The sequence below is a fragment of the Athene cunicularia genome, assembly GCF_003259725.1.
Source record: "Athene cunicularia isolate RWA chromosome 1 unlocalized genomic scaffold, athCun1 chr1_part1, whole genome shotgun sequence".
NCBI classification, from domain to species: domain Eukaryota; kingdom Metazoa; phylum Chordata; class Aves; order Strigiformes; family Strigidae; genus Athene; species Athene cunicularia.
Genome location: NW_020799091.1, coordinates 32096560 through 32112728, shown reverse-complemented (window position 1 = coordinate 32112728; position 16169 = coordinate 32096560). Strand labels below are relative to the sequence as shown.

At 36.3% G+C, this 16169-nt stretch overlaps 1 protein-coding gene across 1 annotated transcript in view; it reads right to left on the bottom strand.

Annotated features, from left to right (window-relative positions):
• Positions 1–16169, bottom strand: part of VWA8 (von Willebrand factor A domain containing 8) — a 193131-nt gene that overhangs the window by 52278 nt on the left and 124684 nt on the right. The window contains exons 28-35 of the mRNA XM_026859638.1: positions 15620–15758; positions 14131–14333; positions 7399–7515; positions 6862–6926; positions 6647–6772; positions 5898–6007; positions 3722–3876; positions 1805–2006 (exon numbers count right to left, since the gene is read on the bottom strand). Of these exons, the coding sequence (XP_026715439.1) occupies positions 1805–2006; positions 3722–3876; positions 5898–6007; positions 6647–6772; positions 6862–6926; positions 7399–7515; positions 14131–14333; positions 15620–15758 (1117 nt within the window). The remainder of the gene's footprint in view (positions 1–1804; positions 2007–3721; positions 3877–5897; positions 6008–6646; positions 6773–6861; positions 6927–7398; positions 7516–14130; positions 14334–15619; positions 15759–16169) is intronic.

Here is a 16169-nt window from a genome sequence, read left to right as displayed (position 1 = left end):
TATAACAACAGATATAAATTAAACTGGTCAGTCAGATAGAAGTCAATTCACAGACAGATAATTTGCTCAGGTCACTGGTATCCAGGATTCATGAACAATGTCCCTTGGTTTTTAATTATATTAATCTAGCATTATAAAGTGTTATATACCACAGCAACTTAAAATACTTTTAGAAATAACTGTCATCATCTCAATTTTAGGTATCATTTGGAAGCACTCCCTCCCTCCCAAATTAATAAATTAATTTTAACAAAAGCTCAGAAGATTTACCTTCTGAATTTTTATACCATTCACTTCAGAATAGATTTATTTTTTTTAGCACAAAGGCCTAAAAAAAAAGACCCAGTCCAACCCTTCAGCAGTTTATAAAGTATGTGAAGACTACAGCCTGAAGTGGCATAATTAGTTCCAAGATCATCATGCTAACTCCATGTTTTATTAAGTTGAGTATTTTTAAAAGCTAACCTTTACTACTGTAGGTAGCTTCAATTTTCTAGCCTGTTTATATCCTTGACTTCACTTCTTTAGTAAGGTAAATGTTTTATCCTTTTAGTAATAGATAAAAGGATTTCTCTATGCAGGGCAGCTAATCTGTATTAAATGAGGGCAGACATATTAGATCATTTATTTTGTGAAAGGGAGTTAATTTGGAATAAAGCATTTATTCTGGGACAGAGAGGTTACATACGTAAAAATCAGGAATAGCTTCTTGTGTTAATGAATTAAAAAAACCTGCCATTCTACCATATACAAATATTTTGGGGTTTTTCTCTTTTGCTAGTGACCTTTCCCTGGAGATTTTTAGAGGTAATTAACGCAAACTCACAAATGCTGTTATTTAGCACTAACTGGTATATTTTTAATTACTGGCTGAAGAAGCTAAAGATGCAGTGACAACAGAAAGCTTGGCATGGCAGCACAAAATTCTGAAGGTCTGTAGTCTATACCTGCTTTATTAGTGTACAAGTGGAGGATGGTTTTGCTGTACACAAATGTTGCTCATGCAACATTCTCTTGGACAAGAGGACTAAAAATCCTGGGTCTCTTCAGTTTGGAAAGAAGGCAGATGTGACTGAAGCCTTGAGAGTCATGAAGGTGATGGTTAAGGTGAATGCAGAACTGTTATTCACCCAACACTACAATGCAACAAGCGGCACTTGATAAACCTGGTAGGAGATCTCTTGATCACAGAGAGCAGTGAACTTGTGAGCTTGCTGTGGAGACACACAAGTTCAAAGAGGGACCAGACAAACCTTTGGACAACAGGTCCATAGAAGATTTCAAGGCTGAGGCAGGGATGCCCCCTCCAACATCCCTAGCGAAACAAATGTTGAGAAAGTATAAAGGAAAAGACACAGAAGTGGCCAGGCTCACATGCATTCCCCAAATAATCTTTCTACTGGCCCTGCTGGAGACAGCATACTGAACTAGATGGTCAACAGGTTTGTCTTATCACTGTGTGGCTGTGTGTCAGTGAGCAGAGGTTGGAAATAGTGGTGAAGGCTGTTTGCTGAACTGGAATGATCATATTCCTGTAGCTGGTCCCCAGTGCAGACAGAATGAGATCCCATCTACTGGGATATTCACACCTTAGGTAGCCTGTTAATTCTTCAGAAGTATAATTCAGCATGTTAATAAGGTCCAAATTATTTTTAAAAATGAGGGCAACTACTCTTGTTCCTTCTCAAATGCTTGCTTTGTGATTCTTTAAAACATTTTGGAAAAACTCACACGAGTGACTGCAGTTCACAAAACAAAAACAAGTGAGTACAGTTGTTGCAGCACAAGTATATGAACCTCTTACCTTTTGGGTAAATGTCTTTCAAAGGCACATCTCCAGGTGCTAAAATTCTGACTATTTGATTAGAAGCCAATAAAGTTACACAATTGGCTTGTTTTGCAGCTCCTGTTTTCCTCCGGGCTCCATAATAAAATTGATCAGAAGGCGAAGCACGTTTGTGACTCAGAGAGGAATTTCTTTTCCAGCTATACACTTCACTAGGAGACTGCAAGAGAGAAGGAGTCTACTGAACAAAATGTTACTATTATTGAGCCCCAAACCAAATGTTTCTTGATAAGCTCTTCTTACATAATTTCATATCAAACCTACTGTGGTTACCTCTCATGTCACCACATGACAAGGAAAAGACCTGGATTATTTTGTCATTAAAAACTCCTATCAAGAGTTAAAACCAACAGACCACCTACACAAATTTTAGGAATTGAGACTCTTTGAAGATGTGAAGTAGAAACAACACTTTTTTCATGCTGAACCAGGAACAGAAAGCATTGACATAATCTAACCTGGAATCAAACTATGTAACAAACTGCTACCATAATCTAAGTTTCCACTAATGTAGATAAATGCAAACATGTATTTCAGTAATTAATTCAAAGCTAGGCATTAAGGCCAATGTCTAAGGGATTTGCCTCTGGGTTCAGAGACATAAATGCAGGTGTCCACATGTGAGCCACATGCTTTATCTCCCCCTATAGAGACTAAACAATAAATCATCTCATCTTGAAGAAGGCCTCTATGTTTGGTCAGCTGAGCATTTCTACTAAATACTTCATACTAACTATCTATACCATTAACACTAAACATTGAATCTGAGGCTTTGTCCCATCACCCTCACATTCACCTTTAGCGCTCCCTCTTTGACATTCACATGGATGTCAAAACCACATATAAGGAAAGACAGGGCTTCAGTCGATATCAGGGAGAGCAAAATGCTTCATCACAAATTTTGGTATTGAAATATGTAGCATCTTTAGTACTCTCTCCTCTAGACTAACTCCCTTTCCCAGCACTAAACTCACATCTATTATAAATAATATGAAAAGCTAATATTATCAATCCGGTAATATAAATCCAAATCAAATAAAACTCAAAAGCTATTTGCAAAGACAGGGAATGTCTTATTGACAAAAAAATATTTTTGAATCATTCTGGATTCCAGAGTATTTTCTTCAGTTTTTTGGCTTTCCCAAAATTCATGTCTTGTTAGCAGTTAAATTTTTAAATTTTCTCCAATTTTTTAAGCAAAATGACATAGAATTATTTATTCCATAAGCATCTTGTGATATTTGTAAATATAAATAAATCCAAAGAATTAAATGTACTGCTTTTATTTTCCCTGTGTTTGCCTTCAGTCCTTGCAGGAGCCTTAGTTGTTACACTGTGAAGTTTCACTTCTTTTTCTGGACCTTCCCTAAATTGTCACAGAAGTGAGCAAAATTACATGCAGTATTTACACTTAACTACATTATTAAATAGTGAAGGGGCTGTAAAGCTTTGTTTCCATTTTCTGTATCTTTTTTCTTTTTCTTAAATCTAGAGTCTTGCTAGCTGCTACACACTGAGTAAACAGTTCACACTGAACAGTACAAAATGATACTGATAACCTTTTTCTTAGTGATTATATTTTAGTAAAAATCTATAAAATCACATGCTTTAGAAAATATTCCTCTAGCCAGCAACATTCAGAACTTATCTACAATGAATTTTGTCTGTGCTAGATATTATGTTGTCCAATTTCTTATTCTTTCAAACCCTACTGAAATCACTCTAGATTAGACTACCAAATGGTGTATTCTACATGGATTTATCATTTACTGCCATTTCCTTCTTTTTCCATATCATTTGATAAACAGGTACTTAATTGGTTACAGAATAAATGAGATCATATTACTTCATTGTATAATAATGTTGAGTATTTACCAAGAGATCTGGGAAACCAATAACAATAGTAGCATAATTATGTTCATCTGAGAAAATCCTGTTGGGGGAGCTGATCTTTTGTCCCACAGCTGCACTGAGGTTTTCTGAAGATAGCTGGTCACTTGAAACTGCATGTGGCACACACAGTTCTGACTCTAAACAGGGAAATTAAACAAAATGAAAGTCATTAAATCCAGATGTGCAATCAAAACCAATATTAACTGTAAAAGCGTTGAGCACTGACCATTGTTATTACTTTGAGCATAAAATTACACAAAAGCAGAAGATTTGATTATACTATAACACAGAAAAGAAGTCAGGAAAAAAATGTGACTTTTAAAAAGTTAAATACTTAAAATCAGGAAATACTAGCCTTGTAGTTGCTTATACCACTTAATTTTGCCCTCTACTGTGCAAATGAGGCAGGAAGCCTATGGAATAGAACAGCATGGGATCTCATTGAAGACTGTTATAATGCAAAGGCACAAAAAGGTAAAATGTAGGTTTGCACCGGTAAGAGTCAACGTGACATTTTTTGGTAGCTGGCTTGCTGTCTTTGCGATTTAAATAATGTTATTTGTAACACATTTCTGGTAAATAATGGCCTAGTTTTATTTTTTCTTTAAGCTATGGAAAACTAAATTTTATTCTGTGCAACTGTAACAGCCCTTTACCTTGCCTCAAATTATCAACACAGTCAGAACCTGCTATCTTTAGTTCTGCAGCATACACTGTTTCCACTTCAATGAGCAGACTATCTCGTTTACCTGGCAGCAGGAGAAAATCTTTCCTCCCTCAAAGGATGAATGGACTACTGGTTTGGGTCAGTGGCAAACCCACACTGGGCTACTTTTTCTTAGTTCTCCTGCCATAGGTTCTGCCTCAAAGAATGAGAACAGGCTGAAGATGTTACATTTGGGGATTGCTGGATGATTTGGAAAAAAGCGGAGAGGGGATATCTTTTTAGGTTGGAAGAGAAGAAATAAGATAACAAAGGATAAAAATAGCACAAAAAGCATGCAGCAATAAACTGTCCACAAATACTCTGAGAATCGAGATTATAATAACTTTTCTACGCATCTGAGGAATGATACTCTATCATGGTTTCTAAATAAGGTAGCAAGAGGAAGGAAACTACTGTGCTCTGATGAAGCTTGATAAGTTCATAGAGTAAACTGTACAAGAGAGAAAAAGGGTCCTATATATTTAAGCTGTGGTTAGAGTCTTTGGTATCCAATTTGTTGCTGTTTGTATAAAATAAGCTGTATTTGTTACTTATCAGTAACATTTGCTTGTATCTTGTTTACACTGTATTAATCTCATTCTTCATACTTACGTTAGCCACAGGATCAGGACAAAACTTTTTCCCTCTTTAACACATATAAAGTGATTTCTCTGTTTTTTTCCTGTGTCTCTCTGAGACACACTGGAGATAAGCCAAAGCCTATAAACTGTTTAGGTGGGATGCACATGTACTTCCAGTGTTATTAAGCCAGGTAGACTAAAGATTTTGTGCACCGTGATCAAATCCTCAGGGTTGAAAATGTCATCAGATCTGAAGATAGACAGACTTTACCAGGCAGAATGATGACTACTGGAGATTTCTGCCTTCTGTAGCTCAGACATACCTCAATGCCTACCAATATCTGGGAACTTTATTGAACAAATTCCCCCTATCTTTTAACAGGAGGCCTCAATGGCCTCCTGCACACCTTTAGAAACTGTGACTTCTGTTCTAATAGTAGGTCTTTTGTATTTTTTTAAGTGTTGGGAAATGTTTTCTAGCTCATCTGAGTGTGTGCAACAGATCTGCAACAGTCTACAGACTGGACTCATCAATATATTTAGTCCCTTCTATTTCTATGTTCTAATTCGTGCCTAGTTGTCTTTTTTCCTTTTCTATTCTGTATGCTTGTATGTCTTCTGAAAGTCCATGGCTGAGGGTCTTAAATGCTACAGTGAAACAAAGATGCTTCATTCAAACAACCTGAAGTTTGAGCATGGAATTTGCCATGCTTTTGTAAAAGTTATTATTAACGAAACATGATAAGGGGAGGACAAAAAGAGAATCAGAGAGAAGGTTACCCAGACCTTTAAAGTAAAAGAGCCTTGTTTGTGCAGCTGCAAGCACAGAAATTATTTAAAAAAAAGAACAAGCCAAGCTTGCATTCAATACCCATTGTTAAGCCAAATCCCATGTCAGCTGGCTCTTCAGTCAATGCATACAGCTGGCAAACCTCACTGTCTTCAGCTTCCATATGGGCACGCTTGGTTAAAAGAAATTTCCTGTAAAGGATACACATTTATAATAATTCCGGATTAGGCTTGTAAATCTAAACAAGGACTTTTATCTTCTGAAATAGTGAAAACATGCTGCATTTATATAAACAAAGTTATCAACACCTTTTTCTAAAACTAAATGTGATTTACCAAACATCTGAGAGATAGGACAGGATAAGCCAGCAAGTGGCAGATTTGTCTTCTGGTAACTATTTACACACTTTTATTTGCTGTGCATTTATAAAAATAAGACAGCAGAGTAATATTTCTTTCATGTGACTGTGAAAGTAAAGCAAGTAGGCACTAACTCTGGATGATGTGGCTCTATTTCCAAAGCTAGGTCCACCAACATTCTCATTTCTAAAGATCAATAGCACCTCAGTAAAAACAGTATTAAGATGTATACAATTAAAGCTAGTCTATATTTTCAGAGCCATGAATTTAGACAGGCATATCCTGTTTATTTCCTACTCTAAAAGCCTACCTGCACCTTCACCAGAGCAAATCTGCATCTTAAACACCAACTGTTTAAGTCTAGCCAGTCTCACAAACTGAAAAAAATACTCAGACCAGGAGTGAAGCTCCTGAACATAAACAAGACACAAACAAGAAATAATGCCATAAAGAAAAATAGGTTTAACTAACTGATTTGTTTCATTTTCCACCAAGAGCCACCGGTCTTCAGCTGCCAGGAAAACGGATTTCAGATTGATCGGAAGCGAGATGGTATGAGTTTGACCCTCTAATACATCCAGTACAATAAGGCGGTTTCTGTAAAATTGGAAGCCAAGGAAAGCATGATCAGATAGGGATGTACATTAAGAGATCTGTTACAATACAAGAATATAATTTACTCTCACCCTGTTTCTTTGTAGAACACCAGCCAGTTTTTGTGTGAAAACTCTCGGCACATTTTGTAGTTGCTCTGTATAAAATACATCATACAGCAATTAGTGTTTGTTAGATTTGTCCCAATGAGTTTCCCTGACTCCCCTGAAAGTGAACTACATTTTTCCTTTATTTAGAATAATCCATGGCATTAATTACCTTTCAAAATGCTATCTAGCCTGCCTTGACATATAATTGCATCATAATCGGGTTCATTATTTTGGACATAATCCCTTGTAACAAAATGTTCCATTATTTCCAGTTCTAGCTCCAAGGAGGGATATTTTAAAGATACATATCCTCAGACAGTACTCAACTTACATTTTTCATATCACTATTCCATAAAAATGCTAGTTTATGTGAAAGGCATTTAAACATACATAAGAGTAAACAATTAAACTTTTGGGCCGTAAAAAGAAAAGGTAAATGATCCTGGCGCAATTTTTCCAATACTGAGATTTGGTTTAAAAAACCCACTTAGTATAGTAGAGGCAGGTGCTATTCCTCACCATCTCTTCTTTGCTACTCCACCAAGACGTTCTCTTAGGAGACTCCTGAGCATCTGGTAAGAGCAAAAGTCGGCGAAGGGCACCACTGTTTGTATCCAGCAACAACACAACATTGCTCTGTAAATGAAAAGCAGATCCATGCACATCTCAAGCCCATTTAAGAGACTACAACAAATCTGTCTGAAGCACTTTTGCAACTCTTGCAACTTAGGAAATTTTGAAAAGATGAGTTGGAAAACATAGGCTGAATCTTCTTGGTTAATTTCAAAGCTCATAGAGAAATTTAATTGTAGAAGTTCAGTACATGCATAAAGGGCTGGAATGATATTCTAGTTTTTCCATAATGTTTTATCTATACATCTCACATTCACTTCTGCATAAGCTTTAGGAACTAAACTACTATGTCTTACATGTCCAAGCTGTAGTCAGCTAGATGTAAGAAACATACCAATTTAGTTCTGTCAAGTCACTAAAATATTTAAGGTTTTATGTTTTCTTAGCATTCCTCTAAAGTACCCATTACTTAAGTTACACTGAAGGTGAAAAACTGGTGAGAGAAGAAATGGCTTAGTACTTTCTCTCCAAGTTCATACTTCTGATACTGTGGAGCCTATTAAATATCCCAGTGTGTGACAAACCTTCTGTGACCTGCACACTCAGACAGCTTACAGTGTCAGAGCTAGGACAGCTGTTGGAGGACAGCAGGATAGCTCAAAAGGATGGAAATCAGAAGCAGACAGGATATTGAACAGAGTGGTGCAAGTGTCCTCCACATATCACATGTGAAAATACAGTATGCTAAATTTTGAACTTCAGATTTATGTTTGCTACTCAATGCCCCAGGGTTCACACATGATGTCAAATGACAGAGACATTTATACATTTCTTTTTACAAAGTACTCCAGCTGCTCCTAATGTGTTTAACTAAGAAAAATCATTCAGGGCCAAACTTAATCGCATCAAATGAAATTTAAAAGGCACAAAAGAACAAGTTAATTAAGCAGTGGGTTGATTTTTGTTTGCCATTCAAGGAAATCTTAAGTTCTGCAAGTACATTAGGTTCTGCAAGGACTTACTAAAAGTAAACTGTCTACGTACAACATCTGTAATAACGCATGATAGACGTTAAGGGAGTAAAACATAAATTCCCACAAATTCTCCTAACTAAAACAAATACAAACAATCTGAGTCACAGCAGTTTTGTACTTTTGGGTATGCTTCATACTTTCACTAGGATCATTTGGGAGAATGAACTTTAATAATGACAGACATTTGAAGCTAAATATGGTAAAACATTTAAAATATTACCATATTTTTTGCAGCATTTGGGAATTTCAGCTAGAGTTCAGTACCTCTAAAAAAAGAAGTTTGCTTATGTATTACAAACCAAAATTATAGAAATGTGGTTCAGGAAAAAAAAAAATAGGGCATTTGCTTTGGATGTTGGTTCTCTGCCATGTTTTATTTATATAATTCTGCAACAGCACTGCTGAACCAAAGCAATGCATTAGCCTTCCATGTGAGATAAAGGACACATACAAATCAATTACATTCTTCCACTTAGCATTAAATTTATGAGAGCAGTTGGTAATATAAAAAGCCTCTCTACTCCACCCCTTTTGATGTTAATGGTTTCCTTCTGTGCTAAGTGACTGATGTATATTCTGCCTGTGTTTAAGAATAGATTTTTGCGTCACTTGTGAACACATCCAAGAGCAGCTTTGGCAACTCTTCAAGTGGGCTGGGAAAAGACATTGGTGTGCAATTCCGCTGTGTTTGTTCTTGACTGGGAGAAAAGTAACCTTTGGGCGACCTCCCGACCCCGATGTCTGGAATTCCAAACTCTGGACAGATGCAATAACCAATCTCGTGAAGTGGTGTGCCTTTATTTTTAGTTACTGCAAAGTTTCCCTTTCCTTACTGCTGTTTTTATTTTAGCCGGCATTTTCCTCTTAAAAGTCCTTAAACCAAACAGGGCTGTGATTTCACTTTGCTGGTATGGGAAGTTGTTCCTTATGGTTTCACAGACAGAGAGAAGAGTTAGGGGAAGGAATACACTCCAATTTCAGAGTGTGACAGAACAAACAATTCAGTTTAACCATCTTGTATTCTCCTCCCTTTATTCACTCTCAGTCTTGTTCTCTTCTGCCCTTGATGCTCACATCCTGAGCAAGCAAGCTCATAAACACAGGTTCTTCTTCATTGTCAACTTCAGATGAGGACGATTCTTAGCTTGGGAGAGTAACTCCTCTGTACACTCTACACTCCTGTCCCATAAGCACCTTTCTATTAGTGCGACTCAACAACTCCTTGAGTGGTTCACATGTAACAATCCTGACACTAACTATTAGACACAGATACAGAGATATCATATTGTTCATTAGGTTCAAATGAAAAAAAGTCTGTGCAAGAATTTATGGTTTGGGGCTCAGACCTCCATGTCTTCAGAGGTGGGGAATGTATGCAAGTAGATTATTGGTGTTCTAGTTAATGAGTGGTGTCTACCAGATTATTTGGGAGACTTGTGCTTATAGAAAAGGGAAGTCTTCACCTTTTCTATAGAAGATACACACATTTCAATATAAGCACACCTTTCCTTTTCTATAAGGAAAAGGAACCCATTATATAATATCCAAAAAAGAAGAGTATTTAATAACATTAACTAGTTTTTGAAGAAACTACATTCTTTTTTCTGAACACATAAATCAGAATATTATGGGGACTAGAGGTTTCAGACGTTACTACTAGTAGGTTGAAGGTTCTTCCATACACAGGTCCCCACTTGTGTTTCAGGCCAGATCACAAACTATTAAAAAAAAGTCTTCTCCTAAAGGATGTTTTCCATCTTCTACACATAGTGAGCAAGGTGGATATCTGTGTCAACTTCTGTGCCACAGAGTCCCTCACTCCTTTGCTATTTGAGAGCTCTGACAAAGAGCTCCAGCAGCATATGGGACAGGGAAAAGCACTTCCTTCCCTCCCTACCCCACTTCCTGACCGAGAAAGATAAAAGCAGAGTTAAAGGATGCTGGCAGGACACTGCCCGGGCAATGCTTGTTGTGCTCCCTGATGTACACTGTAGGTTACTCTGTCCAGCTGTAGCTTTTCAACAGAGCAAAGTGTTTGTAAGAAAAAACATGTAAGTGTGCAGTTAATTTATATGCAAATCAATTCTACATGTGCATTTCCCCTTACAATCCCATATAAAATCATACATAAAGATATCAAAATTATTTTCAGTCTGTATTCGCTCTCCTTCTGAGCAGTAAAAGCAATAGGTGCAGAAAGAAAAAGTGAAATAGGCAGGCATGAAGCTTTATAGGAAATAGGGGTACACCCTGAAGTACTTGTGGGGAGGGCAGAGGCATTGCTGCTTTGAAAAGATAAATGCAATACCCATCTTATGAGGAAATTACTTGAGATTTCTGAAGAGTCTTTTCAAAGTCTATCAGCTTAGTCTGAACAAAAAGATAGAGTCAAAACATGCTGTGCTCACTGACACCAATGGCCACCGTGAAAAACAGAATAATCTATTCTTTCTTCCAAGAAGATGTAAAAGTGACCTAAAAGTAGATAAATCTCTGATTTGTGCTACTAACTTAAATCCCTGAGGAGTTCAGTTTTAGTAAAATTTTATTTAAAAAGAAAGGAAGGAATGGTAACTTTTATTTCACTGGAGGTCTCTAGTCAATCCAGACGGATGTCATCTGAAAAATAAATCAAACAAGCTTATTTGAAGAACCACAATATCATCATCTCATCCTTTCCAATAAGGTTATCATCTGTTTAAAATTGTTCTTTTTTACAACTTAGTCAGAAACATTCATCTCCAAAGACCTTTGTTAAAACTCTTTAGCTTTTGGTATTGTGTGATTAATGGATTATATTATTTATGAAGCTGTCAAATGGACTTTTAAAAATTTAATAAATGCAACTTCTTATTTCTACAAATATTGTTAATACTTCTTGGTCTTTTTGCAAGTACAAATAGACAAGCCTCTAAAGCATCACATACATCATTTACAATACTTGTTTTTCTTAAAGATCTGTTTGATGTACCCTTAGCACAAGTAGCCGACCCTTGGAGCCTTGCCCAAAATACAGATGTGCCGCTAATCCTCTTGTCTTAACATGTGAATGCTGCAAATTCTGAGCTTATGGCTGCTAGTGACCTTAGTACATTTGAAGGTAGGCATCTTGACTATATGTCAAGGCTCCTTCTGTAGTCAGTCACAAGAGAAGTGCTCCTCCAGAGGGCAATTCCTCCAGATGGCAATTCAGGATGCTCTACCTTGTCTAAAATGGATTGCTTTTGCAGATCACCTTTATCCTCCTAACAGATACGGGAGGAACTTGGATGATAGCTTAGAGTATATGCTTACCTGCTAACATCAATAATAATGGATTTAATTTCAACAATATCCACCTCATTTCACAGGTGTACAAAGAAAGCACATGATTTTTCCATGGCTCCACTGCAGGAAGAGTTGGGACTAAAACCTAAGCTTTGTGTGGAAAAATGAAACTAGAGAATCCTTCTTTTGATTCAGTGGGAACTAGAAATGCAGAGATCGTAACACATGAGCTGTAAAGTAAGGAAGGACAGCGGTGGCTGTGAAGACTACAACAGCAGCACTTGTCTGACCTGTGAGTTGGTGCCTCATTTGAAAACCAATCCCAAATAAATTATTGATACGATCCACTGACATGAACATAAAATACACAAAAGAATCCTCTTTCATATTTTTTTCTGTGTAAGGTGCCTACTTAAATTCCTCAAGAAGTCTAAAATGACTTCTGAATGGTGTCCTAAGTATACAATGACTTTTTGCAGCATAGTTTATTGAAACGTGTTTTCACACTCAGTGAGTAAGATCTATCATAATGTTAAAAGTCCTAAGATAATGCAAAGCATTCAGAACATTGGAATTCTGTATCATTTTCCAGCAGCATAAAATGGGCTTATTTTCAGACAGGATTTGTTCACCTGTGGCACTTGCTAAGAAAGGCAAGACTCAAACTGGCAATGTTTAAGCTTTGCCAGAGAAAAAAACATGAGGTAACAGCTCAACTGAATTTAGCTAGAAAGGGGCACCGAGCTACCATAGTCTCTCCACAGAACAAACTTTATTTCAGAGTTTAATTCACAATGTCACCCAAAAATATATTCCACAAGGACAGGCAAAACTAGTCATAACCACCTAAAGCTTCACAGATGAACCTTTGATAAAAACTTAATTACTGACACTAAATGCTACCATGATTTGGTTAACAACAAAATTAGCAGGACAATTATTTTCATGGTAGGAATTTCAGAGACTTAGAAAACAAACACTATTGATGGGCTTTATATTAAAAACTTGAGACATTATAAACATTCTTAGACATGAGATAGACTGCCATCTGTATTACAGTTTTCTACACTGACTTCACCAAAAAAGGCCAAAGATTGTTTATAACCAAACAAATGTGTTATGTGCATCTCAAAATAGCCCAAATTGTACTTCTATAGCTGTTCAAAACAACCGCACAGGCAATCACCACAAGCAGGTAACTTCACAATCATATTTTTTCCAGTTGGCATTGGAAAGTGTCCAAGACAAAGTTAAAGAAGGCATAGGCAGTTCTACTAAAGGTGGAAGAACTGTTTCTCATAAGGCATTAACTATAGTTTTTGAGACCAGAAAGTGGCATCAACACAATTAATGTTCCTGGAACAACAGTATTGTAGAGACACTAGTTATGAAATGACTGAAAACTACTCCAACTCCAATACCCCAACTCAGTGTAGGAAAGTCTAGATCTGATCTAGATCAGTCTCTCACCTACTGAAATATGGGAAGAAATTCAGAACAACCAAAGGAAAAGGAAAAACCAATCAACAATAACAAACAGATTATATGCCCATGTCAAACCACTATGACTGGTAGGTAACTTAATAAACCATTATTAACATTAAAAAATGAATAGCAGCAGCACTGTATCAGTGCTATATCTTCCCACACCTAGGCAAAGAAGTTTTGAATTAGAAATATCCCAGTTAGTTCACTGATATAATGGAAAGTTATAAGTATGTGGAAAGCATGCAATACTTGACTTTAAAAAAAAGGATTTGAGTCAAACCACCACTGAGGTTGTCAGTGGTTTTAAATTCTCATTGCGGATACACTAGATGTCAAGGCTTCCATAGCCTTCTTTCTAGCCTCAGTACTTCAGATGTTACAGAATGAGACATAACAGGATTCACAAAACAAATCAAAAATAGTGGCATGAAGAAAATACAAGCATTTTACTTTGTGACTCAGAAAATATCTCTTTCATATACTATTTGAAAAGTAAAAAAGGGACAAGATCGGAGAAGAATTTAAGTTCACAGCATTAAAGAGCTTACTTCACACTTTGCAAACATGCTGCTTGACTGAGACTCCTGAACTCAACTCACTATCTCCTTTTCTCCCATGAAGGACAATTTCCCTCTTATCGGTAAGAGAAATTAAGATAATCAGGTAGAACTCAGCTTCAAGAATACAGAAGCGCACTGTCCAGCTAAAAAGTGAAAGAGTAAAATCTCCATATAAAAACTAAAGCTGCATTCAATTCCCAAGCATTCAGAAGAAGGTAGGCTTGCCCAGGTTACTTTAATCTACAGAGGTAGACTCCTCAGCAATCCTACCCTTATGATACTACTTTGCTCATCACTAAACATTTAGCTATATTTAAATTTTTTTTTACCTCCTCCTCATGTAGAACCACTTGACCTTTGAGTGGATTTCCCAGAGGTGCCACAGTCACAAAAGGTTGCCAGACACTTCCAACTGTTCTTGGGAAGAGGTCATAAAGATCCAAGAAGTATCCACTCTTACTAGAAATGTTCATGAAGTACAAGGAAACAGGATTGCATGTAGTAACATAAAGAACATTTTCAGCTTCCTCTTCTGAAATAAGAAAATAAAATTAATGAAAGCCTACTGACATCATGCATTGCTCTTCTTAAAAATATATGTCATAAACTTGGTAGATGATATAGAAAAATGTACAGAAAAATTGCCACCACTGACACAAGGAGATAAGGACAGCAATGGTCTCTTGATACTAACTAAATGTTAACAGGCAGAATCTTGCCACAACACTGTTAACTATTTAAACAAGTAGTCCAAGGCATAATTGTGTAGACATGACTGCAGCCAGCTGCTAATATATACAAAATCCGTACAAATGTTTTTGTTCATAATCATGGTTCTCCCTCTTTCTCTATCACAATCTCCCTTCCAATTCATGTATTCAATAATTAAACATGGGATGAAAGCAAACTTTGTATGGAACTTTTCACATATAATGCCTTCATGACTGATTTCAGATAAATCTTGAAATCAGTACAAAGCCACCTAATTTCTGCTTTGCTGTCATAAAAATCTGTCAATATATTTAAATCTAAGGCTACAAGCATAAAATGCAGGATTCCAGTATTGATCATTAGCAATCTGTTTATAATACACAATAAACTTCAAACATATTTAATGATGAGCCCTAAAAACATTTATGAATATTCCCAGTGATGCAATTCATGTTGGGACATAAGTAATATAGGTAACTAAAGCAGTATTGATCTAGTGAGAAAGAATTTTTTAATCAGTATAAACACAGGGAGAAAAAGCACAGCACTCTGCAAGTTAAACATTTTGTATTTAAACTGAATTGAGAGAGGAAAAGTCAAAGAATCATTTTTGTGAAGTAATACAGTGTTGAACAGACTTGTAATTTTGTGGCTGTGTTCTACTTTAATTACATGTATTTCTCTTAGTTTGAGAAAGATTCATATCCTTACAAAGACCACAATGACTCAGTGAAGTTATGCTCCCATTTCAGTGGCTAATTATTTTTGTATTTTGCTTACTGTTAAAAAAGTGGAAAATGATTATTCTTATACTCAATTCCCATTCTCTGTATCCTCCATTCCCACAGTGCAATTCCTAGTATTATTCCTATACTCCACTGCAAACATACCTAGAAATACACCAAATGCACCAAAGTGTTGTTATTACAATTAGAATCCCTCATATTGCCCTTTTATATTCTGTCACTGGCTATCAGCAAGCGCTTATGAAATCAACAGCCTAATGCTTCCTCACTTTGAGTATACTTCATGTATTTATTTTACATATATATATATATTTATAATATTAGGGATCATTACAAAAGTTAATAGCTTCTCTTACCGCACCTTTTGTTACTGTGACATCGCAAACTAAGTTAACTTCACCCAAAGGCAGTGTCCAAAAAGCGAGCTCTTCTGTGAAACTGAGGGACCTGGCTTCATGTCGTTCCAGTGGAAATCCTTGAATATTTAAGTACACAGGGCCCTAAAACAAATTATAACAATGAGGCTTGCTAAAATATTCAACTCACCATTCTTCATGAAAATCTACAAGTCTTCTTCAAGACTCAACACAACAATAGAAACAGACCAATTACTAAACAAATAAAAAGGAAAAGGAAATGCTTTTCTGCAAACTCTCTGAATGACCATACTGACATTTTTTTTACAGTATGGAAACCATCATGTCTTTCCTCTTTAGTCATTTATTGGTTTCAAACCATTGTGCTCAGTGGCACGAAGGAGGTATCATGTACTGATACAACACAGATACTGATACACATGTACTGATACATACAAGATAAAAATCAGAATATTTTTGTTTCAAAGAAGTTCAGTGGAAATGTCTTATTATATAAAATTTGAATCACACCCCTAAATCATATTAGCAGTTCAG